The sequence below is a fragment of the Narcine bancroftii genome, chromosome 12, assembly GCF_036971445.1.
Source record: "Narcine bancroftii isolate sNarBan1 chromosome 12, sNarBan1.hap1, whole genome shotgun sequence".
NCBI lineage: Eukaryota > Metazoa > Chordata > Chondrichthyes > Torpediniformes > Narcinidae > Narcine > Narcine bancroftii.
In genome coordinates this window covers 62471676-62498751 of record NC_091480.1, presented here as the reverse complement: position 1 = coordinate 62498751, position 27076 = coordinate 62471676, and the positions used below count along the sequence as shown (strand labels likewise).

Genomic DNA, 27076 nt, shown 5'->3' with positions numbered 1-27076 from the left:
CAGGGTGCCCAGACGGAAGATGAGGTGTTGTTTCTTCAATATGCGGGTGGTCTCAGCCTGGCAGTGGAAGAGACCATAGACAGACATATCAGCAAGTGAATGGGGTGGGGAATTGAAATGATTGTTGAGAGGTGGCAGGAGAAAATGCCGGATAAAAATTTACAGCCTATGCTTTTTGTGTCTGCTGCTCTCTGAAGCAGGTAGGTTTTTTTAAATTTTTTTTATTTTTCACACCATAAACCACATTGACCAAGATACATACATTTTCCTTTTTAAATATATACAGTGTCGTTTTCTCCCCCCCCTCCCTCCTCCCATCCCACTCTCCCTACCTCACCCCCCCATTCATTTAAAGTACAAAATCTAAGAAACATTAAACCAGTCAAACAATGTTGTCATTCAATAAAAATAAACAAGAAATTCCACTGAGTCAGTTCTTTTCATTCTCTTCTCCTTCTGTCATTTTAGGTGGTAGATGTCCCCGGTAGGTTTTCGCTATTGTGTTTCATGTAAGGCTCCCATATTTGTTCAAATATTTCAATATTATTTCTGAAATTATATGTTATTTTTTCCAATGGAATACATTTATTCATTTCTATATACCATTGTTGTATTCTCAAATTATCTTCTAATTTCCAGGCTGACATAATACATTTTTTTGCTACGGCTAGGGCTATCTTAACAAATCTATTTTTGTGCACCATCCAAATCAAGTCCAAATTCTTTATTTTTTATGTTACTTAGGAGGAAGATCTCTGGGTTTTTTGGTATATTGTTTTCGGTAATTTTATTTAATATTTGGTTTAGATCTTCCCAAAATTTTTCTACTTTCTCACATGTCCAGATTGCATGAATTGTTGTTCCCTTTTTTTTTTACAATGAAAACATCTGTCAGATACCGTTGGGTCCCATTTATTTAACTTTTGAGGTGTAATATATAGCCTGTGTATCCAGTTATATTGTATCATACGTAACCTCGTGTTTATTGTATTTCTCATAGTTCCTGAGCATAACTTCTCCCATGTTTCCTTCTTTATCTTTATATTTAAATCTTGTTCCCATTTTTGTTTAGTTTTATCATTTGTTTCCTCATTCTCCTTTTCTTGCAGTTTAATATACATATTTGTTATAAATTTTTTGATTATCATTGTGTCTATAATCACATATTCAAAATTACTTCCCTCTGGTAACATCAGACTGCTTCCTAATTTGTCCTTCGAGTAGGATCTCAGTTGGTAATATGCCAACACTGTATCTTGAGTTATATTATATTTATCCTTCATTTGTTCAAAGGATAATAATCTATTTCCAGAAAAACAATTTTCTATTCTTTTGATCCCTTTTTTCTCCCATTCTCTAAAGGAAAGGTTATCTATTGTAAAAGGGATTAACTGATTTTGTGTCAGTATTAGTTTTGGTAATTGGTAATTTGTTTTATTCCTTTCTACATGAATCTTCTTCCAAATATTGAGCAGATGATGTAATACTGGAGAACTCCTACGTTGTACCAATTTTTCATCCCTTTATATAATATATGTTCAGGTATCTTCTCCCCTATTTTATCTAGTTCTAATCTAGTCCAGTCTGGCTTTTCCCTTGTTTGATTAAAAATCTGATAGGTATCTTAATTTTACGGCTCTATAATAATTTTTAAAGTTTGGCAGTTGTAAGCCTCCTTGTTTATACCATTATGTTAATTTATCTAGTGCTATCCTCGGTTTCCCCCCTTTCCATAAAAATTTCCTTATTATTTTCTTTAACTCCTTGAAGAATTTCTCTGTCAAGTGTATTGGCAATGCCTGAAATAGGTATTGTATCCTTGGGAAAATGTTCATTTTAATACAGTTTATCCTTCCTATTAGTGTTAGTGGTAAATCTTTCCAATGCTCTAAATCGTCCTGTAATTTTTTCATTAGTGGATAATAATTGAGTTTATATAGATGGCCGAGGTTTTTATTTATTTGTATATCTAGGTATTTTATTGCTTGCATTTGCCATCTGAATGGTGATTCCTTCTTAAATTTTGAGAAATCCGCATTATTGATTGGCATTGCTTCACTTTTATTTGCGTTAATCTTATAACCCGAGACTTCTCCATATTCCTTCAAATTCTTATATAATTCTTTTATTGATAATTCTGGTTCTGTTAAGTATACTATAACATCATCTGCAAATAAACTGATTTTATATTCCTTGTCTTTTATTTTTATCCCTTTTATTTTATTTTCTGTTCTTATCAGTTCTGCTAGAGGTTCTATAGCTAACGCGAACAGTGAGGGAGATTGTGGACATCCCTGCCTTGTTGATCTGCTTAAGTTAAATTGTTTTGATATATATCCATTTACTGTCACTTTCGCCAATGGCCCCTTATATAATGCTTTAATCCAATTAATATATTTCTCTGGTAGGCTGAATTTTTGTAGTACTTTGAATAAATAATTCCATTCTACTCTGTCAAAGGCCTTTTCTGTGTCTAAAGCAACCGCTACTGTTGGAGTTTTATTTCCTTCTACTGCATGAATTAAGTTAATAAATTTACAAATATTGTCTGTTGTGCGTCTTTTTTTAATAAATCCAGTTTGGTCTAGATTTACCATTTTAGGTACATAATCTGCTAATCTGTTTGCTAATAGTTCTATCTTATAATCTGTGTTAAGTAATGATATTGGTCTATATGACGCTGGTGTGAGTGGATCTTTCCCTTGCTTTGGTATTACTGTAATTATTGCTGTTTTACATGAATCTGGTAAGCTTTGTGTTTTGTCAATCTGGTAGATTACTTCCAGGAGGGGAGGAATTAATAAATCCTTAAATGTTTTATAGAATTCTATTGGGAATCCATCCTCTCCTGGTGTTTTATTATTTGGTAGTTTTTTTTATTATCTCTTGTATTTCTACTATTTCAAATGGTTCCGTTAATATATTTTGTTCCTCTATTTGTAATTTTGGTAGTTCAATTTTAGTTAAAAATTCATCTATTTTGTCTTCTTTCCCTTCGTGAAAACTGAAAAGTTTGGTATAATTGTTCATAGAATTCTCTAAAGTTTTCATTAATCTCCGTTGGATTATATGTGATTTGTTTGTCTTTTTTCCTTGATGCCAATAACATTTTCTTAGCTTGTTCTGTCTTAAGCTGCCATGCTAGAATTTTGTGTGTTTTTTCCCCTAGTTCATAATATTTCTGTTTTGTCTTCATTATGTTCTTCTCCACCTTGTATGTTTGTAGTGTTTGTTATTTTATTTTTTTAACTGCCAATTCTCTTCTTTTAGTTGTCTTCCTTCATTGCTAATTCTTTTTCTATATTTACTATTTACCTTTCCAACTGCTCTGTTTCCTGATTGTAGTCCTTCTTCATCTTGGTTACATAACTTATTATTTGCCCTCTGATGAACGCTTTCATTGCGTCCCATAGTATAAACTTATCTTTCACTGATTCCGTATTTATTTCAAAGTACATTTTAATTTGTCGTTCAATGAATTCTCTAAAATCCTGCCTTTTAAGTAGCATGGAGTTTAATCTCCATCTATACATTCTTGGAGGGATGTCCTCTAACTCTATTGTCAATATCAAGGGTGAGTGGTCCGATAATATTCTAGCTTTATATTCTGTTTTTCTTACTCTATCTTGCATACGAACTGATAACAGAAATAGGTCTGTTCTTGAGTATGTTTTATGTCTACCCGAATAATATGAATATTCCTTTTCCTTTGGGTGTTGTTTCCTCCATATATCCAAAAGTTGCATTTCTTGCATCGATTTAATTATAAATTTGGTTACTTTGTTCTTTCTGTTAAATTTTTTTCCCCAGTTTTATCCATATTTGAATCCAAATTAAGGTTGAAATCCCCTCCTATTAATATGTTCCCTTGTGTGTCTGCTATCTTCAAAAAAATATCTTGCATAAACTTTTGATCTTCTTCGTTAGGTGAATATACATTGAGTAGATTCCAAACCTCCAAATATATCTGACATTTTATCATTACATATCTCCCTGCTGGATCTATTATTTCCTCTTCTATTTTAATTGGTACATTTTTACTGATTAATATAGCTACTCCTCTTGCTTTTGAATTATATGACGCTGCTGTTACATGTCCTTCCCAATCTCTCTTTAATTTCTTATGCTCCATTTCAGTTAAATGTGTTTCTTGCATGAATGCTATATCATTTTTTTCTTTTTTTCAGTAAATTTAGCAGTTTCTTTCTTTCGATTTGGTTATGTATTCCGTTAATATTTAAAGTCATATAGTTCAACGTAGCCATTTCATACTTTGTTTATCTTCCCTTTCCGTTTCCTCATCATCACCTTTCCTTCTTATCCATTTCTGCTTTCTTGTTTTAAACACTTTATAAGACAACATTTCTAAAACATCAAGCATTTTCCTTATTCTCCTATTTAAAACTTCTTTAACCCCATTCTCCCCTCCCCCTCCTGAGTTGCCCTTTATCCCTTGTCGGGCAACCACATCTCCCCTCTCCATTTGGATTTGCGAATTCACTCGCAAGCGTCAACTGATTTTGCAGTGACTGTAACTCCTCCCCACCCAGCCCCCCCCCCCCCGGAAAAGATTTCAATTTTCATATATAACAAAGGTCACTCTTTTAATTCCCTCCTTATTTCCTCTATTCCCTTTCATTCCCTTATTAATTCTTATCTATACTCTATATATTTTCCTCTAAATACGGATACCCTCATGTCTTCTTCTCTTTGGCTTGGCTTCGCGGACAAAGACTTATGGAGGGGGTAAATGTCCACGTCCTTGTACCTTTTCTTTGGTGCACTTCTGTCATGGTGGCCAGTGGAGAGCTCGCCATATAACACGATCTTGGGAAGGCGATGGTCCTCCATTCTGGAGACGTGACCCACCCAGCGCAGCTGGATCTTCAGCACGTGGACTCGATGCGGTCGACCTCTGCCATCTCGAGTACTTCGACGTTAGGGATGAAAGCGCTCCAATGAATGTTGAGGATGGAGCGGAGACAACGCTGGTGGAAGCGTTCTATGAGCCGTAGGTGATGCCGGTAGAGGACCCATGATTCGGAGCCGAACAGGAGTGTGGGTATGACAACGGCTCTGTATACGCTTATCTTTGTGAGGTTTTTCAGTTGGTTGTTTTTCCAGACTCTTTTGTGTAGTCTTCCAAAGGCGCTATTTGCCTTGGCGAGTCAGTTGTCTATCTCGTTGTCGATCCTTGCATCTGATGAAATGGTGCAGCCGAGATTTGTAAACTGGTTGACTGTTTTGAGTTTTGTGTGCCCGATGGAGATGTGGGGGTGGCTGGTAGTCATGGTGGGGAGCTGGCTGATGGAGGACCTCAGTTTTCTTCAGGCTGACTTCCAGGCCAAATATTTTGGCTGTTTCCGCAAAACAGGACGTCAAGCGCTGAAGAGCTGGCTCTGAATGGGCAACTAAAGCGGCATCGTCTGCTAAGAGTAGTTCACGGACAAGTTTCTCTTGTGTCTTGGTGTGAGCTTGCAGGCGCCTCAGATTGAAGAGACTGCCATCCGTGCGGTACCGGATGTAAACAGCGTCTTCATTGTTGGGGTCTTTCATGGCTTGGTTCAGCATCATGCTGAAGAAGATTGAAAAGAGGGTTGGTGCGAGAACACAGCCTTGCTTCACGCCATTGTTAATGGAGAAGGGTTCAGAGAGCTCATTGCTGTATCTGACCCGACCTTGTTGGTTTTCGTGCAGTTGGATAATCATGTTGAGGAACTTTGGGGGACATCCGATGCGCTCTAGTATTTGCCAAAGCCCTTTCCTGCTCACGGTGTCGAAGGCTTTGGTGAGGTCAACAAAGGTGATGCAGAGTCCTTTGTTTTGTTCTCTGCACTTTTCTTGGAGCTGTCTGAGGGCAAAGACCATGTCAGTAGTTCCTCTGTTTGCGCGAAAGCCGCACTGTGATTCTGGGAGAATATTCTCGGCGACACTAGGTATTATTCTATTTAGGAGAATCCTAGCGAAGATTTTTCCTGCAATGGAGAGCAGCGTGATTCCCCTGTAGTTTGAGCAGTCTGATTTCTCACCTTTGTTTTTGTACAGGGTGATGATGGTGGCATCATGAAGGTCCTGAGGCAGTTTTCCTTGGTCCCAACAAAGCTTGAAAAGCTCATGCAGTTTGACATGCAGAGTTTTGCCGCCAGCCTTCCAGACCTCTGGGGGGATTCCATCCATACCTGCTGCTTTGCCACTTTTCAGTTGTTCGATTGCCTTATATGTCTCATCCTGGGTGAGGACCTCATCCAGCTCTAGCCTTAGGGGCTGTTGAGGGAGCTGGAGCAGGGCGGAATCTTGGAATGAACGGTTGGCACTGAAAAACTGACCATCGGTTGAGGATGGAGATCTTGTCGCTGAGGAGGACTTTGCCGTCTGAGCTGCGCAGCGGGCTTTGGACGGGGTGAGGGGCCGTACACAGCCTTTAGAGCCTCGTAGAAACCCCTGAAGTCGCCAATGTCCGCGCTGAGCTGGGTTCTCTTGGCGAGGCTAGTCCACCACTCATTTTGGATCTCCCGGAGTTTGCGCTGAAGATGGCTGCATGCACGACAGAAGGCTTGTTTCTTCTCTGGACAGGACGGCTTTGTAAGGTGAGCCTGGTGGGCAGCTCGCTTCTTTGCCAGCAGCTCCTGGATTTCCTGGCTGTTTTCGTTGAACCAGTCCTTGTTTTTCCTGGAGGAGAAGCCCAGTACCTCTTCAGTGGATTGCAGTATGGTAGTCTTCAACTGATCCCAGAGGGTTTCAGGGGATGGGTCCGTGAGGCGGATTGCATCGTCGAGCTTTGCTTTGAGGTTTGCCTGGAAGATTCCTCTCGCTTCGTCTGACTGTAGGTTTCCAACATTGAACCTCTTTCTGGGGGCTTTACTGTTCCTGGGCTTTGGCTGAAGTGAAGGTTAAGCTTGCAGCGAACTAGCCGGTGGTCAGTGTGGCATTCCGCGCTGGGCATGACCCTGGTGTGGAGCACATCTCGTTTGTCACTTTCTTGCACCAGGATGTAGTCCAGGAGGTGCCAGTGTTTGGATTGGGGATGCATCCAGGTAGTCTTAAGGCTGTCCCTCTGCTGAAAAAGGGTGTTTGTAATGACAAGCCGCTGTTCCGCGCAGAGCTCCAACAGGAGGCGCCCATTGTCGTTGCACTTGCCGACGCCATGCTTGCCCAGGATTCCTGGCCAGGTTTCTGAGTCTTTGCCGACGCGAGCGTTGAAGTCGCCAAGGATGACAACCTTGTCGGCTGTAGGGGTGCGTTGGATGAGGTTGCGCAGGTCAGTGTAGAACTTGTCCTTTTCTGCTGGTTCCGCCTGGAGGGTTGGAGTATAGACACTGATGAGGGTGATGCAACGCTCGTTTTGAAGGGGGAGTCGCATGGACATGATTCGATCCGAGTGGCCTTTCGGAAGGTTTTCGAGTTTGGAGGCAATGAAGTACTTGACCATGAAGCCTACACCAGATAGGCGTCGTTCATTCGAAGGCTTGCCAGACCAGTAGGGTGTGTAGCCCGCGCTGCGTTCTTGGAGGCTGCCTACATCTGCCAGGTGGACTTCACTGAGAGCGGCTATGTCGATGTCAAGTCTGAGGTGTTCATGTGCAATGAGGGCAGACCGACGTTCAGGTCGGTGGCTGTCAGCCTTGTCTAGCATGGTTCTGATGTTCCAGCATGCTAGCTTGAGTTCGTGAGCATCTTTTGAGGGGGAGGACGTGGGGGGGGGAGGACGTGGGGGGGGGGAGGACGTGGGGGGGGGAGGACGTGGGGGGGGGAGGACGTGGGGGGGGGGAGGACGTGGGGGGGGGAGGACGTGGGGGGGGGGAGGACGTGGGGGGGGGGAGGACGTGGGGGGGGAGGACGTGGGGGGGGGAGGACGTGGGGGGGGGAGGACGTGGGGGGGGGAGGACGTGGGGGGGGGAGGACGTGGGGGGGGGAGGACGTGGGGGGGGGAGGACTGGCCCCACCCTTTACACCCATGGTTCGTGTGCCGTGGCCAAGCAAGCTGGGACGTGGCAGCGAGGTCCTTGGGTCGTAGGTTTTATATCGGAGTGGCCTTCTCCTATGCAGGTTTCTTACCCGGGCTGGAGGGGTCTGCCTCCCCTCTTAGGTCGGTCCATACTGCCCGGACCGGGGCCGAGGCCGCCGCTGCTCTCCCTGTGCCCTGACTGGGGCAAAATTTTGTCGATTTTTGAGACTGGAATGGCATACTTTATGGGCCAACATTATTTCTTATTGCAACAGTGGTGAGGAAGTGGTGAAAGGTCATGGTTGAAGGTGGGTAGGGTTGAAGTTGATAAGGGAACTAAAAGTGTATTGAAATGGGCTGAGGTTGCAGTTTGTCAAGATGAGTTGAAAATTGTTTTTTTCCTGAAGATTTCCTAATGGACAAATAGCCACAATTTACAGTACATTCCCAAGAGCATTGAACCTCTACTTCTTAATTTGCCATACTGTTATTTTTTTCAAACATTCATTTAATGTTCAATGCCCTACTTTGTAACCGGTTGTATGATTTTTTTTGGTTCAGAAGTCATGTGGGGATTCCCAAAATGTTGTCCAATTGAAGTGGCTCAACACTCCAATTTTTTTTAATGATGCAATTAAACTGAATGAGTCCTAGTCAGTTTTACAGCACAGAAACAAGCCCTTGGCTCAACTCCTCCATCCTAAGTTGTCTCCCTGAGCTAGTCCCATTTGCCTTCATTTGGCCTATAAAAGCCTTCCTATTGCTGCACCTGCCTAAATTTTTTTTAAATATTGTAATTGTGCCTGCCTCTACTACTTCCTCTAGCAGCTCTGTTTGCATGCCCACCACCTCTGTGGAAAAAGTTGCACCTCTGGTCTCCTTTAAAACTTTCCCTTCTCATCTTATATCTAGGTTTAGTTTTGGATTCCCTGATCCTGGGATAAAGATGGTGACCATTCACCTTATTTGTGTCCCTCATAATTGTATAAACCTTTACAAAGTCCTCCTTTAGCCTCCTCCTCTCTTTGGGAAGTTGGGGGGGGGGAGGGAAGCAAAGGCCCAACTTTTCCACCCAAGCCCCAGCCCTCCATTCCTGGTGAATCTTTGCAGCACATTTTTCATCTTAATTGTTATTACTCAGTGATCAGAACTGTCCATAATGCTCCCAAGTGTGGTCTTGCAAACTTATTGTACATTTATAACATGATATCCTAACTCTTGTACTCAATACCTATACATTTTAATTTTTAAAATTTAAATGTAGACGTGGAGCATGGTAACAGGGCCTTTCAGCCCACGAACCCTTGCCACCCAATTGACCTACAACTCCAGTACGTTTTGAATGGTGGGATGAAACCCACGCAGTCACGCGGAGAACGTACAAACTCCTTACAGACATGGGATTTGAACCCCAGTCGCTGGCACTGTAACAGCATTGTGCTAACCATGCCACACTGTCTTCACACTGTCTACATGTATCCACGCTTTCCGGGAACTGTGTGCCACTATCTCAAGATCTCTGTTCTGTGACACTTTCCAGGGCTTTGCCATTTACTGTGCAAGTCCTGCCTAGGTTTAACTTGCCAAAATGTACAAATCCTGTACTTGTCCAAGTTGAGCTCCATCTGCCATTCCTTGGCCTACTTTCCCAGTCTATCTAGATCCTGTTGTAATTTTGTATAACCTTACTATCTGCTGTATGACCAATTTTGGTGTCATCCACAAACATACTAACCATTGCTAACTACATTGTCATTCAAGTTGTTAATACAAACAACAGTGGCCCAAGCACCAATTACTGTGGCATACCACTGGTCACAGCCCTCTAATCTGAGTAACAACCCTTTATTATCACCAGCTGACTATCTCACTCTCTTCTGGGTCAGTCTACCATGCTGGGCCTTGTCAATTGGCTTTGCCAAAGTATGTGTGGACAGGGTCCACCACCTTGCCCTTATTAGTCTTCTTGGTTGCCTGTTCAAAAAAAAATTGATTAGATTTGTGACACATGATTTCCCATACACCACTTGCCTTTCCAATTGTGTAGGGTACATCCAGTCCCTTAGGAAACCCTCCAGTAACTGACATTGCATTCCCTAACCAATAGCTCTCTGGCTTGTCCTTGCACCCTTCTTCAATAAAGGGATAGCATGAGCCACCCTCCAGTGTTCCGGTTCGATGATAGAATTTTCCCTGCCAAGGTCCCAGCAATTTTTCCCCTCGCTTCCCACAATGTCCCAGGCCCTAGTCAGGCCCTGGAGTTTTATCCACCTTCATGTATTTTAAAACTGCCAGTGGTGCCTCTTTTGTAATGTAGATATGATTCAAGACATAATTCTTTTCCCTCAATCCCCTAACTTCTCCACGACAAATTAATGTTTCATACAAGCCTTAAAAGTTGTCCTTAATGTGCTGTATGTAGAGTCTGGCTCTTATAGTAATGATTATATTGTCGGTTTGACACATTTTGAATATTATTACAACCAATTCTCTTTATTTCATTTGTCAGATCCGAGTGAATAGCTCTGAGAAATTTAAAATAAAGCAAGTGGACAATGAAATGGAGCTAGAAGATCTGGGCATGTGGAATTGGATCGTGGAGTCAGCAATATTAATGCTGAAGGAGAAAGTGAATGAAACTTACCTGAATGTTGATTTGTTCAGTGACAAAACCTGCTTTAAGGTGGAACCAAACAGTAAAGTGGATTATGAAGTCCTATTGACACGCCGTGAGTTTTTAACCAATTTAGTTCCTTGTAATTCATGATGTTGCTTTGCAGTGGCTGTTATATTGGAGTAAATTCACACTATTGCTTTTGTTTCTGCCTCCTTTGAACTTTTTTTAAGCATGGCATTGTCATCTTTCAGACATTTTCCTCAATGCCTATTTCATCACTAAATGTTTTGCTAATTGCTTTTGAGTAGGCAGAGTTTCCTATGACTAGATCCTGTGCATTTTGATTGTTTTGTGTTTTTCTTTACTTAGACAAGTATTATCCCAGATTATATTGAAGTGCTTACTGGAACATGTATGACACCATTCTGAAGACTAGATGCACTGGACAAAGGTCTTCATGCAGGGAATGGAGGGATATGGACCTGTGTAGGCAGATGATGAACAGCATGGTCAGTGTGGATATGGTGGGCCGAAGGGCCTGTTCCTGTGCTGTACTGCTCTATGGTCTTTGAGTGTTTCCAGATTATTCATGTAAATTAGTCAGAAAGACATGAGAAAAATAGTAAACAAGTGTATATAATACTTCTAGGGTGCTGGAAGTCATCCTTATTCTGTTGAATTGTGCAGCATTATCACTCAGACACCAGACCCCCCCACCACCACCTTTTTTCCAAGTAGCCTTAAGATAAAGCTGTATCGAATCTGTTATCGTGAGTCCTTAGTTTAATGTTAAAACTTTTATTTAGATATAGTTTAATAAGTTAGTTTGGGTGGTTACAGGGGCACAAAGACAACACATTAGCATTTTAAATACACATAGTTCTTTGAGATAGAAAACAGAAGCCAGTTTGAGACGAAAATGAATGCTGATTGAAGTTGGAGTCAAGAAGATGAAAAGGATTGATAGTCTTAGCAGTATCAAAAGAAATATATAATGTCAACTTGGAAAATGGAAGAGAGCCTGAAAATACAACAATGGTACATGGAAATTAACAAGTGTATTCCATTGGAAAAAATCACATACAATTTAAAAGACAAAGTTACATTGTTTGAAAAAATCTGGGAATCATACATGGAACATAACAGAAAGAGCCGGCCTCATACCTCCACCACCTAAAATGCTAAGAAGATAAACACAATCAGATTTAATGTGTATAAGTAGATGACACATCTTTCTTGGTCATTTTAGTTGAGGAAAGCAGACTTCTCAGAGACATAAGTGGACTTGAATACTTTAGCACATTCGTGTCAAAAGACCTTATGAGCTTCAAAGACTGAAATGGTGTAACATACCATGTGACATGAGAAATGGGTGGAAATATATTATCGAAATGAGAGAGTTCAATTTGGAGGGTGCAGAAGTCAAAACCCTGTGACACACAGGGGTTGGAACCTTGTGAAAGACAGGGTTGAATTACAGTAACTCAAATAGGTGCTGTTGAGTGTTACTCCTGGGAAAGGGGGAAACACAGAATAATTGGCTTTTGAAATAAGGAAGACCACTTCTCTTGTCTCTTTGGAAAAGAGGACAGAATTCTACTGGGTCCATTTTTGTATGGCCACTTTGTTTAACTCTTGTTTGGGTTTGTGAATTCATCGCGGAGGAGAATAGCTACATTCGCTGTCTCTTTGAAAAGAGGCAGATCCTTCATGTGGAAAACACATTTCAAAATCTTCAATAAAAAGATGATTTGATCCTGGGAAGACAGAAATTGTATTCTCCTTTTCACAGGAGGTACATTGGTGGCTCAAAAGATGGTCACTTCTATTTAAAGGATATCTTTCAAGGCATCTCAGCAAAAGAATTGAGTAAAGAGATCTGAAGATATGATGTTTAAAAGTGCTTTATAATTATTTCTGAACTGAGAGTTTTAGACCTTCAAGCAAGACTAAAATGATGCTGAACTTTTAAAAATTGACTGTTCAGAAGGTGACTTTAATTATACACACACATTTTGCATTTGTGCATAGTGGGGTTAAATTTAGAAATAAGATTAGAAATAAGTAAGAAATGTGATGTTATTAATAGTTTAATTTAAAAAAAATTATTTTGAATTTACCATTGTCTGGTGAATTTTTCATTGCTGTTCCTTTGTTAGGACTAACAAAGTCCCTTTAGTCCCAAATAAAAAATTGAAAGGGTTGTTAGTTCATAACAAAGCTGTTTTCTGCGGAGGCCTTTACATTCTGTGGATGCAATATTTCTTTGTTCTTTCTTTTTAACAAAGAGAGCTGGGCACTTTTTAATTACAGGTGAAAGCTCTCTAATCCACCAACTTTGGGATCTGACGGGTATGGGCTCAAGCCCAAAACTTCAGTACTATATCGTTACTTTCTACAGACACTGCAGGACTGACTGAGCTCCTCCAGCATTTCATTATGTTTTTACTACAATCACAGCATCTACAGAATTTTGTTCCATTCTGTCAATGTACAGACATTTGCCTGTTCACTCTGCAGATTTAAACTATCATAAAAAGTAGAATAAATCTTAAAACCAGAAAATAAAACTGCAATCAATGTCAGAAATAGATTTTGTTTCATGAATTGTAATATGAAGCTTGTAATTGAAAAGATGTATTTAGTGCTGTTGAAATGTCATCTTGACCTATTCTTGCAATATGAACCCTTGCAAGGTGTCAGGCACTGATTGTGAACCTGGCAAGATAGTGAAAATCTGCGCCCACCAACTTGCCAGGATGTTCATGGAAATTTTCAGTCTCTCATTGCTACAGTCGGAGGTTTCCACCTGCTTTAAAAGGGCATCAATCATCCCAGTGCCCAACAAGAGAAGAATGAGTTGCCTTAATGATTATTGCCCAGTAGGACTAAGTTCGACTGAGATGAAATGCTTTGAGAGGTTGGTCATGGCCAGAATTAACACGTACCTAAGCAAAGGTCTGGACCCTCTGCAATTTTCCTACAGTAACAATCACTCCACAGCAGACGCAATATCACTGGCTCTCCACTCCGCTCTGGGTCACCTAGAAAACAGCAACTTGAACATATGGCTGCTTTTCATTGACGACAGCACAGCCTCAACACCATTATTCCCTCACTGCTGGTCCACAAGTTCCAAACCCTTGGCATCTGCAAATAAATCCACACAGGCCTGCCTCAAAGATGCATGGTTAGCCCTCTGCTCAACTATACACCCATGTAGCTTGACACAATTCCAATTCTATCTACAAATCTGGACTACGCTTGTAGTGATTGCAGAATCACAGACAGCAATGAGGAAACGTACAAGAGTGAAATAGATCATCTAGTTGAGTGGTGTTACATGAACCATCTTGCACTTAACATTAGCAAAACCAAGGAGATGATTGTGGACTTCAGGAGACCATGACCCATTCCTCATCAAGGGGTCATCATCAGTGGAGAGGGTCAAGAACTTCAAATTCCTGGGTGTCTGTTCTGGAGCCTCCATGTTGGTGCAATCACAAAGAAGGCTCATCAGCGACTCTACTTTGTGAAGAGTTTTAGGAGATTTAGTGTGTCTGTCTCTGAAGACTCAAACTTCTACAGGTGGAGAGCATTCTGCCGGTTGCATCACTGTCTAGTACGGAGGTCCCAACACTCAGGACAAGGGAAAAAACCTCCAGAGGGTTATTAACAGCCTGCAGCATCACGAACACCTGTCTTCACTCTTATCGAGGACATCTACAAGAGACGATGTCTTAAGAAAGTAGCCTCTATTGTCGGACTCTGGCTTTACCTTACTCTTAATTTAGTCTATGTGTGGTCTGAGTCCAGCGTGTTCTTTGAATGAAGTGATAGGAGAAGGTATTCGGTTCAACGGTCAATTTATTACACAGCACAAGAATAAAGCTTAACAGAGCTCTGGTTCAGTCGTTAGTTCATAGGTCACCTGCACAGTGAGCTATTCCCCAAGACTGACCTCCACTGACCAGTCTCTACAGTTTATATAGCTCAACCTTATACAGAACAAAAGTTGGCTTCCTTTGCTAGATTTCATTATCATACAGAACAAAAGTTGGCTTTCTTTGCTAGATTTTTTGCATAAGGGTTATCACAAGTCATCTCCTGTTTTGCAGATATTTGGGGTGTAGCACTCCCATCTTAATCCTCCAGGCCAGAATATCCTGTTGCTTTGATCAGAAATCAATTCATATTTCTTTGTTCTCATCTGGCCATATTCTTCTGTTCTACTCAACACCTTCTCTCTTAGCCTTCTTACTGAGTTAGTTTTCATTCTCTTTGTTTCTGACAGTCTCTGTCAGGATTCTCTTTGTTCTTGTCTGGCCATCGTCTCCTGTGCTAATCAACACCTCCATTCCTACTAAATTGTTTCATACATATCCTCTCTTTTGTATTTTGGGAGGAGGCAATTCTAAACCTACTGTAATCAGCCAACTTTGCTACATACTGTGGCTGCCCCTTACTTACATTACTCTTTCCCTTCACCATGAGGTAAATATTAAATTGTTACATAATACTGGATTCATGTATACAAACTGAATAGTACATAAGCAATGAGATAGACAACAGACTCGCCAAGGCAAATAGCGCCTTTGGAAGACTACACAAAAGAGTCTGGAAAAACAACCAACTGAAAAACCTCACAAAGATAAGCGTATACAGAGCCGTTGTCATACCCACACTCCTGTTCGGCTCCGAATCATGGGTCCTCTACCGGCACCACCTACGGCTCCTAGAACGCTTCCACCAGCGTTGTCTCCGCTCCATCCTCAACATCCATTGGAGCGCTCACACCCCTAACGTCGAGGTACTCGAGATGGCAGAGGTCGACAGCATCGAGTCCACGCTGCTGAAGATCCAGCTGCGCTGGATGGGTCACGTCTCCAGAATGGAGGACCATCGCCTTCCCAAGATCGTATTATATGGCGAGCTCTCCACTGGCCACCGTGACAGAGGTGCACCAAAGAAAAGGTACAAGGACTGCCTAAAGAAATCTCTTGGTGCCTGCCACATTGACCACCGCCAGTGGGCTGATAACGCCTCAAACCGTGCATCTTGGCGCCTCACAGTTTGGCGGGCAGCAGCCTCCTTTGAAGAAGACCGCAGAGCCCACCTCACTGACAAAAGGCAAAGGAGGAAAAACCCAACACCCAACCCCAACCAACCAATTTTCCCTTGCAACCGCTGCAATCGTGTCTGCCTGTCCCGCATCGGACTGGTCAGCCACAAACGAGCCTGCAGCTGACGTGGACTTTTTTACCCCCTCCATAAATCTTCGTCCGCGAAGCCAAGCCAAAGAAAAACATAAGCATATATTCTACATAATTTCTATGATTAATTAACCCCTATATTCCAACAGACCCCTTTTGGTCTCATGAAAATGAGACCAACCACCAGTTAACTTATGGGACCAAGACCTCAGGAGTTTTTGCAAGGACCGGCATCTCCGACCCCTTGTTAAACTTAACCTCACAAACGACCATTATGAACACACTTCAGTCCAGTGTTCAGGAACGTCAGTCCAATCCGCAAAGTACTGTTTCGGTTCGTTATGGGCCTCCCAGGCTGACCGCAAACAATTTGTACAGTTGTTTCCTTCTCCAGACGCTTCAAGGGCTAGGAATAACATCACCCATAGTTCCCATATAGTGTCCATCACAACCCCCTAAGTTCTGTTGACTTCAATATAGATCTATCACTTCAAATCCTGAAATACAGTCACCGTAATCCAATAGTCTCTTTAAAGGGACCCGTTCAAACAGTTCTTAGTCCGTAGTTGCTTCATAGGTTCTCAGTCACCTCCGTTCGAATCTGTTCCAGTGTCCGTGTTGGTGGGTCCGTTGCTGTTCACTGACTCCAATGATACCACGTCTCTCCTTTTCCCAGTAGTTGAACCGCGTGGGATGTTCTTTCCACCACTCTGTAGGTTCCTGTCCACCTGGGCTCCGACCACTTTCTCTTGATCACCTTTAGCAGAACCCACTCCGCAACGGATGGTATTGGGGTTTCACCTTTCCATTCGGTACTAGTGACCTGTTGTGAAAAAGCTGATACCAGAGCCGTTAATTTAAAGCTTACATTTCATTGGACTTACCTCTTCCTTTGTGGTATGAATCCCGGCTCCAGGTCCCAGAAACTGGTGCCCCGTTTGTAGTTCATACGGAGTAAATCCTGTCACATAACTTACCGAACTCCTTATTGACATCAATGCCAGGGGCAGCGCATCCACCCAATTTAATTTGGTCCGTGCCTGTACTTTCCCGATCTTACCTTTTATTGTTTGGTTCATTCTCTCCACTTTTCCTTGGGATTGTGGATGATAAACCGTTCCAAAGGCATGTTTTAACCCTAACATCACTTTTACCTCCTGTAAATCTTCATTCTTAAAATGACTTCCATTATCTGACCTGATCTTCCTAGGAAACCCATGTATAGGAATGTACTGGTTGATTAGGAACTTAATTACCATCTTTGCACCTTCTCTTTTGGCAGGGATTGCCTCCGGCCAACCTCTGAACACATCAACTGCTACTAAGAGGTATCAATATCCCCTTGCCCTCTCTATCATGTCCGTGTAATCAATTACAATTTCCTGCCCTGGTAACTTAGGCAACGGAAACTGTCCCTCGTGAGGTTTCACAGTCGCCTTGACATTATATGTTATACATACCTTACACTCTCTGATATGATTCTCCACCATCGCCGGCAGGAAGGGGTGCCACCAATGTACCAAATACCTTATCATCTGTTTCTTCCCAAAGTGTGTTAGCCCATGCGCCTCCTCGAGGAGGGGTTTCATGAGTCCAGATGGTAAAACTGGCCTCCCGTCTATCGATCTCCATAGTCCTTGATCCTCGGTTGCCCCCCTTTCCTCCCATATCATCCTTTCCTGAGGTGATGCCTTTGCTTGTTCATGTATTATTACTTCTACCCTACACGGTGGTAATAAGTCATGTGCTGTTCTGTCTGCCTGTATCATAATAAACTGAGGGCCGTATCCTGCTGCCCTTTTAGCGGCCATGTCCGCTTCCTGATTTCCCCGAGCCACCATCGTATCTCTTCTATCATGTCCTTTACATTTAAGAACTGCTAATGCCCTTGGTTTCAGGAGGGCCTCACCCAATTTCCTAACATCCTTCTCATGTTTAATTGGGGTCCTTGCTGCTGTTAAAAACCCACTTCTAATCTATTGACTAAGCTCAACCTGTATTGTCCCTACCACATATGCCAAGTCTGTATTTATATTGACCTCCTTCCCTTCTGCCCATTCTAATGCTGCTATCATTCCCTGTAGTTCTTCGAGTTGTGCTGACTCCTTTCCTCTCACTGTCCCTGTAATGATTTCTTCAAATCCTCCTGTAGTTTTTCGTACCACCGCATAGGCAGCTTTCAATCCATCTGTGGGGTGTCTGTAACAACACCCATCTGTAAACAAGGTTTCATCTGGTTCTCTTAAGGGTGTAGCCTGTAAGTCAGGTCTTATTTTAATATCCTTTACTACCCTCTTCTCACAGCAGTGTGGTTCTCCCTCTCCCATATTGTCTGCCATGTTAATGCCTTCATGGGTAAACGTAACATTTGGAGCATTCAGGATCTTTTCTAGTCTCGTCTGCCTTAGCGAAGTCATTGTAAATGCTGTCGAGCTCACAAATGCTACAATACTATGTGTTGTTAATACCGTCAGGGCATGTCCCATCACTATGTGTGCCACCTTTTGTAAAATCTTTGCTACCCCCGCTGCATGTCTCGTGCATGGTGGGTGTCTGTCTTCAGTCGGATCTAGTGTTATACTCACATACATGAGCACACATCTTCCACCCCCTTTTTTCTGAAAAAGGACACCAACAATCGTGTGTGCTTTTTCAGAAACATCCAAAAAGAAAGGGTGTCTATAATTTGGAATCGCCAAATCTATAGCGGTTGTAAGAGCTTGCTTAAGTAGAATAAAACTCATCTCAGCCTGTGCAGTCCAATCAAGTGTAGCTCCCAGATTCTTCATCCCCTGCTCATTCACCAAAGTTCGCAGTGGATGTGTCAACTCACCATACGATGGGATAAACTGCCTACTATAACCTGTCAAACCCAAAAACGAAAGCATTTCCTTAACTATCTTAGGTTTTGGATGATGTAGTATCGCTGTACGATGCACAGGGGATATCCCTGTACCTTTCACTGAGACCATTCTTCTTAAAAAGGAGACCACTTGTCTACAACATTGCAACTTTAAACGAGAGACTTTAAAACCTGCCTTGAACAGCTGCACTAGCAGGAGTTTTGTGGCCTGCAAACAGGAGACAGGCTCAGATGCTGCCAATAAGATATCATCTACGTACTGGATCAGAACTACCCCACATGGCAGTACTAGCCCCCCCCCAGCTGTTCTTTCAAAACCTGATTGAAAATCCCTGGGGATAAGATAAAGCCCTGCGGGAGTCGAGTATAACGTAACTTTCTACCTCTATACGTGAAAGAAAACACATCTCTTAATTATTCTGCCAGCGGCAAACAAAAGAAAGCATTCGCTAAATCTATGCAAGAGAACCACTTGTGGTCAGGGGTTAGAGCAGTCATGGCGGTATATGGGTTCGGTACTGGAACTGTGGGTGTTTGCACAATACCATTAATGCACCTTAAGTCATGGGCCATCCGATATTTGCCCGTGTCCTGTTTCAGAACAGGTAAGATGGGTGTATTCCAACTTGAACACGAATGTTCCAACACCCCTGAATACATAAGGCCATCAATGGTATCTGCCAGACCCACCTCAGCCTCGGGTTTATGTGTCTGCCAAATGGGAGTATAATCTGAAAGTTCAAATGTTATGGGATCAACCTGCTGGCAAAAACCCACGTCTGCTGGTCCCACTGACCAAAGGACCTCAGGGATAGAATCTAACATAGGGGCAGAGTCGGGATGATCCATCCTTTCTCTACCACGCAAGCGTTCAATCTGTCTATGCTCAAGGAGGACCCGATCATTTGAAGGGTACAAAATCCTGTACGCCTGACCAGATAGAGAAAACTGCACTGTCAGTCCTCCGGTTCCAACAGCCCCCAGTAAATGTCAGCCCATAGTCCCTCCGACGCGTATCCTCCAACGGCTGCCAACAACATCTGAGAACCGGAATGAAGTGTAGTTAATGAACAGTTCATAGAATATCCATTTGGAAAGGTGATCTCTATTCCGCTGGGTCCACAAAGATCGATGCTCCGCACCTGACCAGCAGATCTCTGCCCAAAAGATTAGTAGGGCGCATTGCCGACGGAATATATTGATTTGCAAAAGTCTGTCCTGCCACAGAAGTGACTAGTGGTGTAGAAAACGGCAGATTTTCTGGTGTACCCAAGAACCCTATCAACTGGACGCTACTGGATGACTTTTTAGATTGAAACTCAGTGCCAGTAAGTGTTGAAAATCTGGCACCCGTATCTACTAAAAAGGATACTTCCATGTCCATTACTTTAATCTGCAGGAAAGGGTCTGCCAACCTAGCCTGCTCATGTGTGCTCGGGCTCCGTCACTGTGGGCAATATTGCTCCTCCTCTGTCAGCAAAGGGAATGTCTCTTCGGAGCTAGAGCCGCATGGGGTGCCTGATGTACCGGGGGTGGCACTGACGATCTCTGGGGCTGGACCCAATGCTCATTTTGTGGTGGTCCATATCCCCTTCCCCCAGTCTCCTGAAGACCCCATGCTAGGGGGCACTCTCTCTTCCAGTGTCCTGGTTGACCACATCTAAAACATACGGCTGGCTGCACTCATGGAACACCCCGACCTCTCCCTCTTACTCGGAATCCCCCCCATTGGACCTCCAGTCCTGCCCCCATAGGTGTGACCCGGTGCCCAATTTGGGGCCGGGTGCCAATTCATATTATTCCCTTGTGGTGGCTGCGGTGGCTGCTGAATCATCTGGTTCGCACCCTTTGAGGGATTCTTTTTTGCCTCATTTGCCTTTTTTCTAGCCTCTTCCAATTGAAGCTTAAGGAGTTGCACTTGTGTAGACTCCATAATTTGTTTGTCCTCCTTTTGCTTAGCCCTATAACGCTTCACGTGATGGGCCAAATGTTTTTCCCATTGCTCAGTCGAGCAACCAGGAATATCAGGGTTATTCTCTAACGCCTCCCTGACTGCAGCTGGCAGCCCGCTCGTTACTGCAGATTTAAATAGTGTAGTCTGCAAGGGATCTGTGGCTGGGTGTACTCCTGCTTTATCCGTCCAACTCTCCTTACACTGACTCCAAAAGGTCAAGATCTCCTCATCCTCTGACTCCTTTTGTCTATTGTGAGGAGTGGGGGTGGAGTGATCCTCTGACATTCCTACCGAGAAGGCATTCTCAAGTGTCTGTTCTTGCTCTCTCTCATTTGTTTTTCCCAAGCACCTACTATTTTCCCTTACTGCACATATATCGTTCTGTATTTCGTGCACCCATTCCTTTGTTTCCTCCACTCTCTCCTGCGCAACTCTCTTCAGTCTCTCCTTCGCCTCATGTAGTTCTGGACCTGTTAACTCAGTGACATTCACTATTCCCTCACTTATCTGCATCGTTGGCATCTGGGGAATAGGATAAGGTGGTGGCAATGTCTCTGGTAACTTTGGATATAGCGGGGCTGACAGCTTAACCTCCCCCGTTTTCTCCTTTGTGATAGGGGATCCCTTTTTAATATCATGTTGAAGGTTCGCTTCCACAGCCATGCAAGCCAATGTCATATTGTGTAAATCTGCCCTTCTCTGTTCCTTCACTTCTTTCTGCTGTTTAAGCCTTCTATTCCATATAAATCCTTGTCCCTTTGCCTCATGTTCCCGTACCTCCTTTGCCGCTTCCCTCTCGGCTTCTCCCAAGTACATTACAAGCCGGATCTTTTCAAACCCTCGCGGTACCTTCCCCTGACTCTGCAGCTCTTTCCATATCTGTTCGTACCGTGCCATAGCCTGTACCTCCTCTCCCTTCGGTAATCCTCCCAGTAATTGATTCCTTGTTTTTTCCCACTGTGGAAAACGGCAGATTTTCTGGTGTACCATCTGTCTTCCCCGAACTTTTGCCCTACATCCCTAATTACTCCTTCCATCTTATGTTCCGATTTTTAACCCTTTAGACTTCGTACTTCACTGGGTCTCTCCCCTGGTAGGATTTTGCCACCCTGCAATCTACTTCGACCCTTCCCACGTTATTATAAACACCAGCGGCACACTGTACACAATCCTTAAACAAATACTTATTATAAACTATTATGATACACTATTCTTAACCAAATACTTATTATACACTATAGAAACAAATAACTATAACACAATACACCTTATTCTATTTGGCCAAGTGTCTAAACCTATATCTCGAGATCGCTACGAGGGGACTCTAACCCCGTTCTACTAGGGGCACTCTAACCCCCTTTTTCTACAGGGGACTCTAACCCCGTTCTACTAGGGGGGCTTTAACCCCCTTTTCTTGCAGGGGACTCTAACCCCAGTTCCTTACGGGGGACTCTAACCCCCGTTTCTTGCTGGGGACTCTAACCCCCGCTTCTTACAGGGGCCTCTAACCCCTGAAGCTTTATTCTTTGGCTTTAACTAGGACTTTTGCAGAGTAGTGACAACACACAATTTTATCGTTGCCAATAGCAGAACTTCATTTAAACAGGCGTCTGCTTACCTCCTTTTGTTGAATGGCCACTTGTTGTTATCACCACACCACAATCGACCGGGGTTTCGTATCTTTTTCTTCCGTCACTTCTCCATCTTCATCACGTCGGGGTCACCAAATTGTCGGACTCTGGCTTTACCTTACTCTTAATTTAGTCTATGTGTGGTCTGAGTCCAGCGTGTTCTTTGAATGAAGTGATAGGAGAAGGTATTCGGTTCAACGGTCAATTTATTACACAGCACAAGAATAAAGCTTAACAGAGCTCTGGTTCAGTCGTTAGTTCATAGGTCACCTGCACAATGAGCTATTCCCCAAGACTGACCTCTACTGTCCAGTCTCTACAGTTTATATAGCTCAACCTTATCATACAGAACAAAAGTTGGCTTCCTTTGCTAGATTTCATTATCATACAGAACAAAATGGGGACCCCAACAATGAAGACGCTGTTTACATCCGGTACCGCACGGATGGCAGTCTCTTCAATCTGAGGCGCCTGCAAGCTCACACCAAGACACAAGAGAAACTTGTCCGTGAACTACTCTTTGCAGACGATGCCGCTTTAGTTGCCCATTCAGAGCCAGCTCTTCAGCGCTTGACGTCCTGCTTTGCGGAAACTGCCAAAATGTTTGGCCTGGAAGTCAGCCTGAAGAAAACTGAGGTCCTCCATCAGCCAGCTCCCCACCATGATTACCAGCCCCCCCACATCTCCATCGGGCACACAAAACTCAAAACGGTCAACCAGTTTACCTATCTCGGCTGCACCATTTCATCAGATGCAAGGATCGACAATGAGATAGACAACAGACTCGCCAAGGCAAATAGCGCCTTTGGAAGACTACACAAAAGAGTCTGGACAAACAACCAACTGAAAAACCTCACAAAGATAAGCGTATACAGAGTCGTTGTCATACCCACACTCCTGTTCGGCTCCGAATCATGGGTCCTCTACCGGCACCACCTACGGCTCCTAGAACGCTTCCACCAGCGTTGTCTCCGCTCCATCCTCAACATCCATTGGAGCGCTTACATCCCTAACGTCGAAGTACTCGAGATGGCAGAGGTCGACAGCATCGAGTCCACGCTGCTGAAGATCCAGCTGCGCTGGATGGGTCACGTCTCCAGAATGGAGGACCATCGCCTTCCCAAGATCGTGTTATATGGCGAGCTCTCCACTGGCCACCGTGACAGAGGTGCACCAAAGAAAAGGTACAAGGACTGCCTAAAGAAATCTCTTGGTGCCTGCCACATTGACCACCGCCAGTGGGCTGATATCGCCTCAAACCGTGCATCTTGGCGCCTCACAGTTTGGCGGGCAGCAACCTCCTTTGAAGAAGACCGCAGAGCCTACCTCACTGACAAAAGGCAAAGGAGGAAAAACCCAACACCCAACCCCAACCAACCAATTTTCCCCTGCAACCGCTGCAATCGTGTCTGCCTGTCCCGCATCGGACTTGTCAGCCACAAACGAGCCTGCAGCTGACGTGGACTTTTTACCCCCTCCATAAATCTTCGTCCGCGAAGCCAAGCCAAAGAAAGAAAAAGAAAAAAAAACAGAACAAAAGTTGGCTTTCTTTGCTAGATTTTTTGCATAAGATTTATCACAAGTCATCTCCTACTCTGCAGATATCTGGGGAGTGGAGCTCCCATCTTAATCCTCCAGGCCAGAATATCCTGTTGCTTTGATCAGAAATCAATTCATATTTCTTTGTTCTCATCTGGCCATATTCTTCTGTTCTACTCAACACTTCCTTCTCTCTTAGCCTTCTTACTGAGTTCGTTTTCATTCTCTTTGTTTCTGACAGTCTCTGTCAGGATTCTCTTTGTTCTTGTCTGGCCATCGTCTCCTGTGCTAATCAACACCTCCATTCCTACTAAATTGTTTCATACATATCCTCTCTTTTGTATTTTGGGAGGAGGCAATTCTAAACCTACTGTAATCAGCCAACTTTGCTACATACTGTGGCTGCCCCTTACTTACATTACTCTTTCCCTTCGCCATGAGGTAAATATTAAATAGATACATAGTACTGGATTCATGTATACAAACTGAATAGTACATAAGCATATATTCTACATATTTTCTATGATTAATTAACCCCTATATTCCAACACTATCTTCAAAGACCTCCACCACCCAGGCCATGCCCTCTTCACTCTGCTACATCGGGGAAAAGGTCCAGGAATCTGAAGATGAGCACTCAGCATCTCAAGGACAACTACTTCTTCCCCTCTGCCATCAGATTCCTGAATGAACAATTAACACAGACATTGCCTCACTTTGACTTTTTCTTGCAATGTTTTTATTGTTGTGTAAGGTGGTTTCTGTAACTGTTTGCACTGTGACGCTGCCACAAAGCTACAAAGTTTGTGACGTGTTCATGACAATAAATTCTGATTCTGAATTCTGATTCTTTGTAGGTTTCAGTCCACAGCTGATGCTTATCTTCACTTTTGGCCTGCTGTTGTTTTTTTATGCTGATAGCCTGAGCAGGTAAGCAGTGAAGTAAGAAGCTTAATTAAAGTGGGACACACTAGATAAAAGGCAGGTCAGAGAATGTTTTTAGCCAACAGACTAGCTGATGTTTTGGGCAAAACCTTCAAGAAAACTGTATAGGTTCATCATTCTTGTGTATTTTAAAAAGTGCCCGACTTGTATCCATAAACCTTGGCACTTGGAGGGTTTCCAAAGTCACATCAGCCACGACCTCATTTCTTTGGATAGCCGTACATCCTGCCTGCTTCAAATTCTTAGCACACTCATTATGCCCCTGGGAAGTGTTACCCCTGCCGATTCACTACTCCCTCCACCTGCCTCAGCACAGCTACTGCACTGGCTCAGTGCCTCCATTGTCTCTCCCTGTGACTTTATGCTCACTGAGCCCTTGTTTTCACCGAGTTATAAATGTATATTCAGTATAATTTCCTTTTCTCAATTCTTAAATCAGAAGACCTAGGAAGACAGAATTGTATTCTCCTTTTCACAGGAGGTACATTGGTGGCTCAAAAGATGGTCACTTCTATTTAAAGAATATCTTTCAAGACATCTCAGCAAAAGAATTGAGTAGAGATGTTTAAAAGCGCTTTATAATTATTTATGAACTGAGAATTTAAGACCTTCAAGCAAGTAGAGGCAGGTCGACTGGCCAGAGCAGAACAATTAAAAGCAAGCAGAGAATTGCTGGGGGAACTCTTCAGTTCTACCCATAAATATGGTCTGACCTGTTGAGTTTCGCTGGCAATTCTTTGTTTGCTCGACATCAGTGTCTGCAGCTTTTGTTTTTCTCTTCAGAATAATTAAAAGTTGTGCAAAAACCAGATGACAAACAGGGGTGTGGGAGAATGGGGGCAGCAATCATGTCAGCAAATACAATGCATTTAAAAGCAGCGCAAGAATCTGGCAGCAGTATAGCATTTCTCATTGAAAAGTAATGCACCTGAACAATGCAGAAATCAACCAGCAACGCAGCAAAGCACATCAGGGAATGTAGTGCAGTAAAGCACAGCAGTACAGTAAAGCACAACAGATGCAAGAGCAGAATTGGGTGTATTTTTCCTGTAACCTTTGACACCCTTACTAATCCAGAACCTATTAAACTCCACTTTAAATAAGCATTCATTTAAAAAGTGCAGAATTCAGGCAGCAGCAAAGCATGTTGGAAAATGCAATGCATTTAAAAACCGCGCAGAATTTGGGCAGCAGCGAAGTGCCAGAAAACAATGAATTTTAAAAACCTGTGCCAGGAGTAATGTAAAGTGAGACGGACAGCAACCCCCATGGTGGAGCATAACCACCTTGGGAACAAAGTATTTCATCTATTATACTCTCTCAAAACTAAGGTGAATTTTAAACAAAATAGTGAGATGCAGTTTGTTATGGTTATTTACTTGAGTGGATAAAACTAAATGGAAGATGCAGACAACGTTAACAAGCGAAGTTCAGATTTGATCATGCAAGCTTTATGTCATTGTAATATGTGGCAGTGTGTGGACTGTAAGACTTCCTAAAGCTATGGCAATCCAAGGTAGTCTTTTGACTTGAGCTAAATGCAGATTAGAAATCCTTTAGGATTTCAGATTTTAGTGACTCAAGTCGCCTTTATTTGTCATTCATACCATGCATTGCATGATAAAGACTGCTGATTAGAGTCACCCCCTCAGAAGAAAATGCAGACACATAAAGGAAGGGTGACTTTTGGTCAGCAGGTACAATGTGTTTGATAATTCTGAAGAGATTGGATTGCTGATATGGGTTGTTTATTATCATTTGATTGTATATGTACACGAAATAGCATTTCTCTGGACCACAGTGCATATAATATTTTGGAATTTATTCGGTTACAGGATGTCTATCATTCATCAAACTTGCAGCTGGCAGGAAGAAGCTATTTGCCAGCATGGCAGCCCTGATTGTGATGCTTCTGTACCTCCTTCCTGATGGTAGTGGGTCATAAGATGCTGAGGAGTAACAAGCTGATCGAAAGGGAAATCTACAGATTAAAAATGTGGCTTTTATTTGGGGTCAGAATGAAGTTGAATGAATAAATTCTTGAAAACAAGTTGCTATAAGAGACGGTAGCTCTGGCATAAAGCTAGCACTGACTTGCATGTTGGAAATAACTTGATTTGTAGTCCTGATGGGAGTGTTTCTCTTTTATCATCCAATGGGATAACTCAATTTGTCTGCAGAGTGGGGAAGAGGGAAGAGAAGGGTAAATCTACTTTGGTGGGCTATGTCTAAATCAGTGGTCTAGAAAGGAATGTCTGCTGAGTGAGTCGCAGCAGACCTTTACAATCCCTTCTCTTGTCCTTCATTTTGACTGTTCTAAATCTCTCTCCATGTTGATGCTTGAATGAAGAGATAGTTGACACCTTTAA

At 42.9% G+C, this 27076-nt stretch overlaps 1 protein-coding gene across 2 annotated transcripts in view; it reads left to right on the top strand.

The window, feature by feature from the left end:
- Window positions 1-27076, top strand: part of nemp1 (nuclear envelope integral membrane protein 1) — a 53818-nt gene that overhangs the window by 13798 nt on the left and 12944 nt on the right. For both annotated transcript variants that reach the window (XM_069906385.1, XM_069906386.1), the window contains exons 3-4: window positions 10455-10674; window positions 24620-24692. In XM_069906385.1, the coding sequence (XP_069762486.1) occupies window positions 10455-10674; window positions 24620-24692 (293 nt within the window). The remainder of the gene's footprint in view (window positions 1-10454; window positions 10675-24619; window positions 24693-27076) is intronic.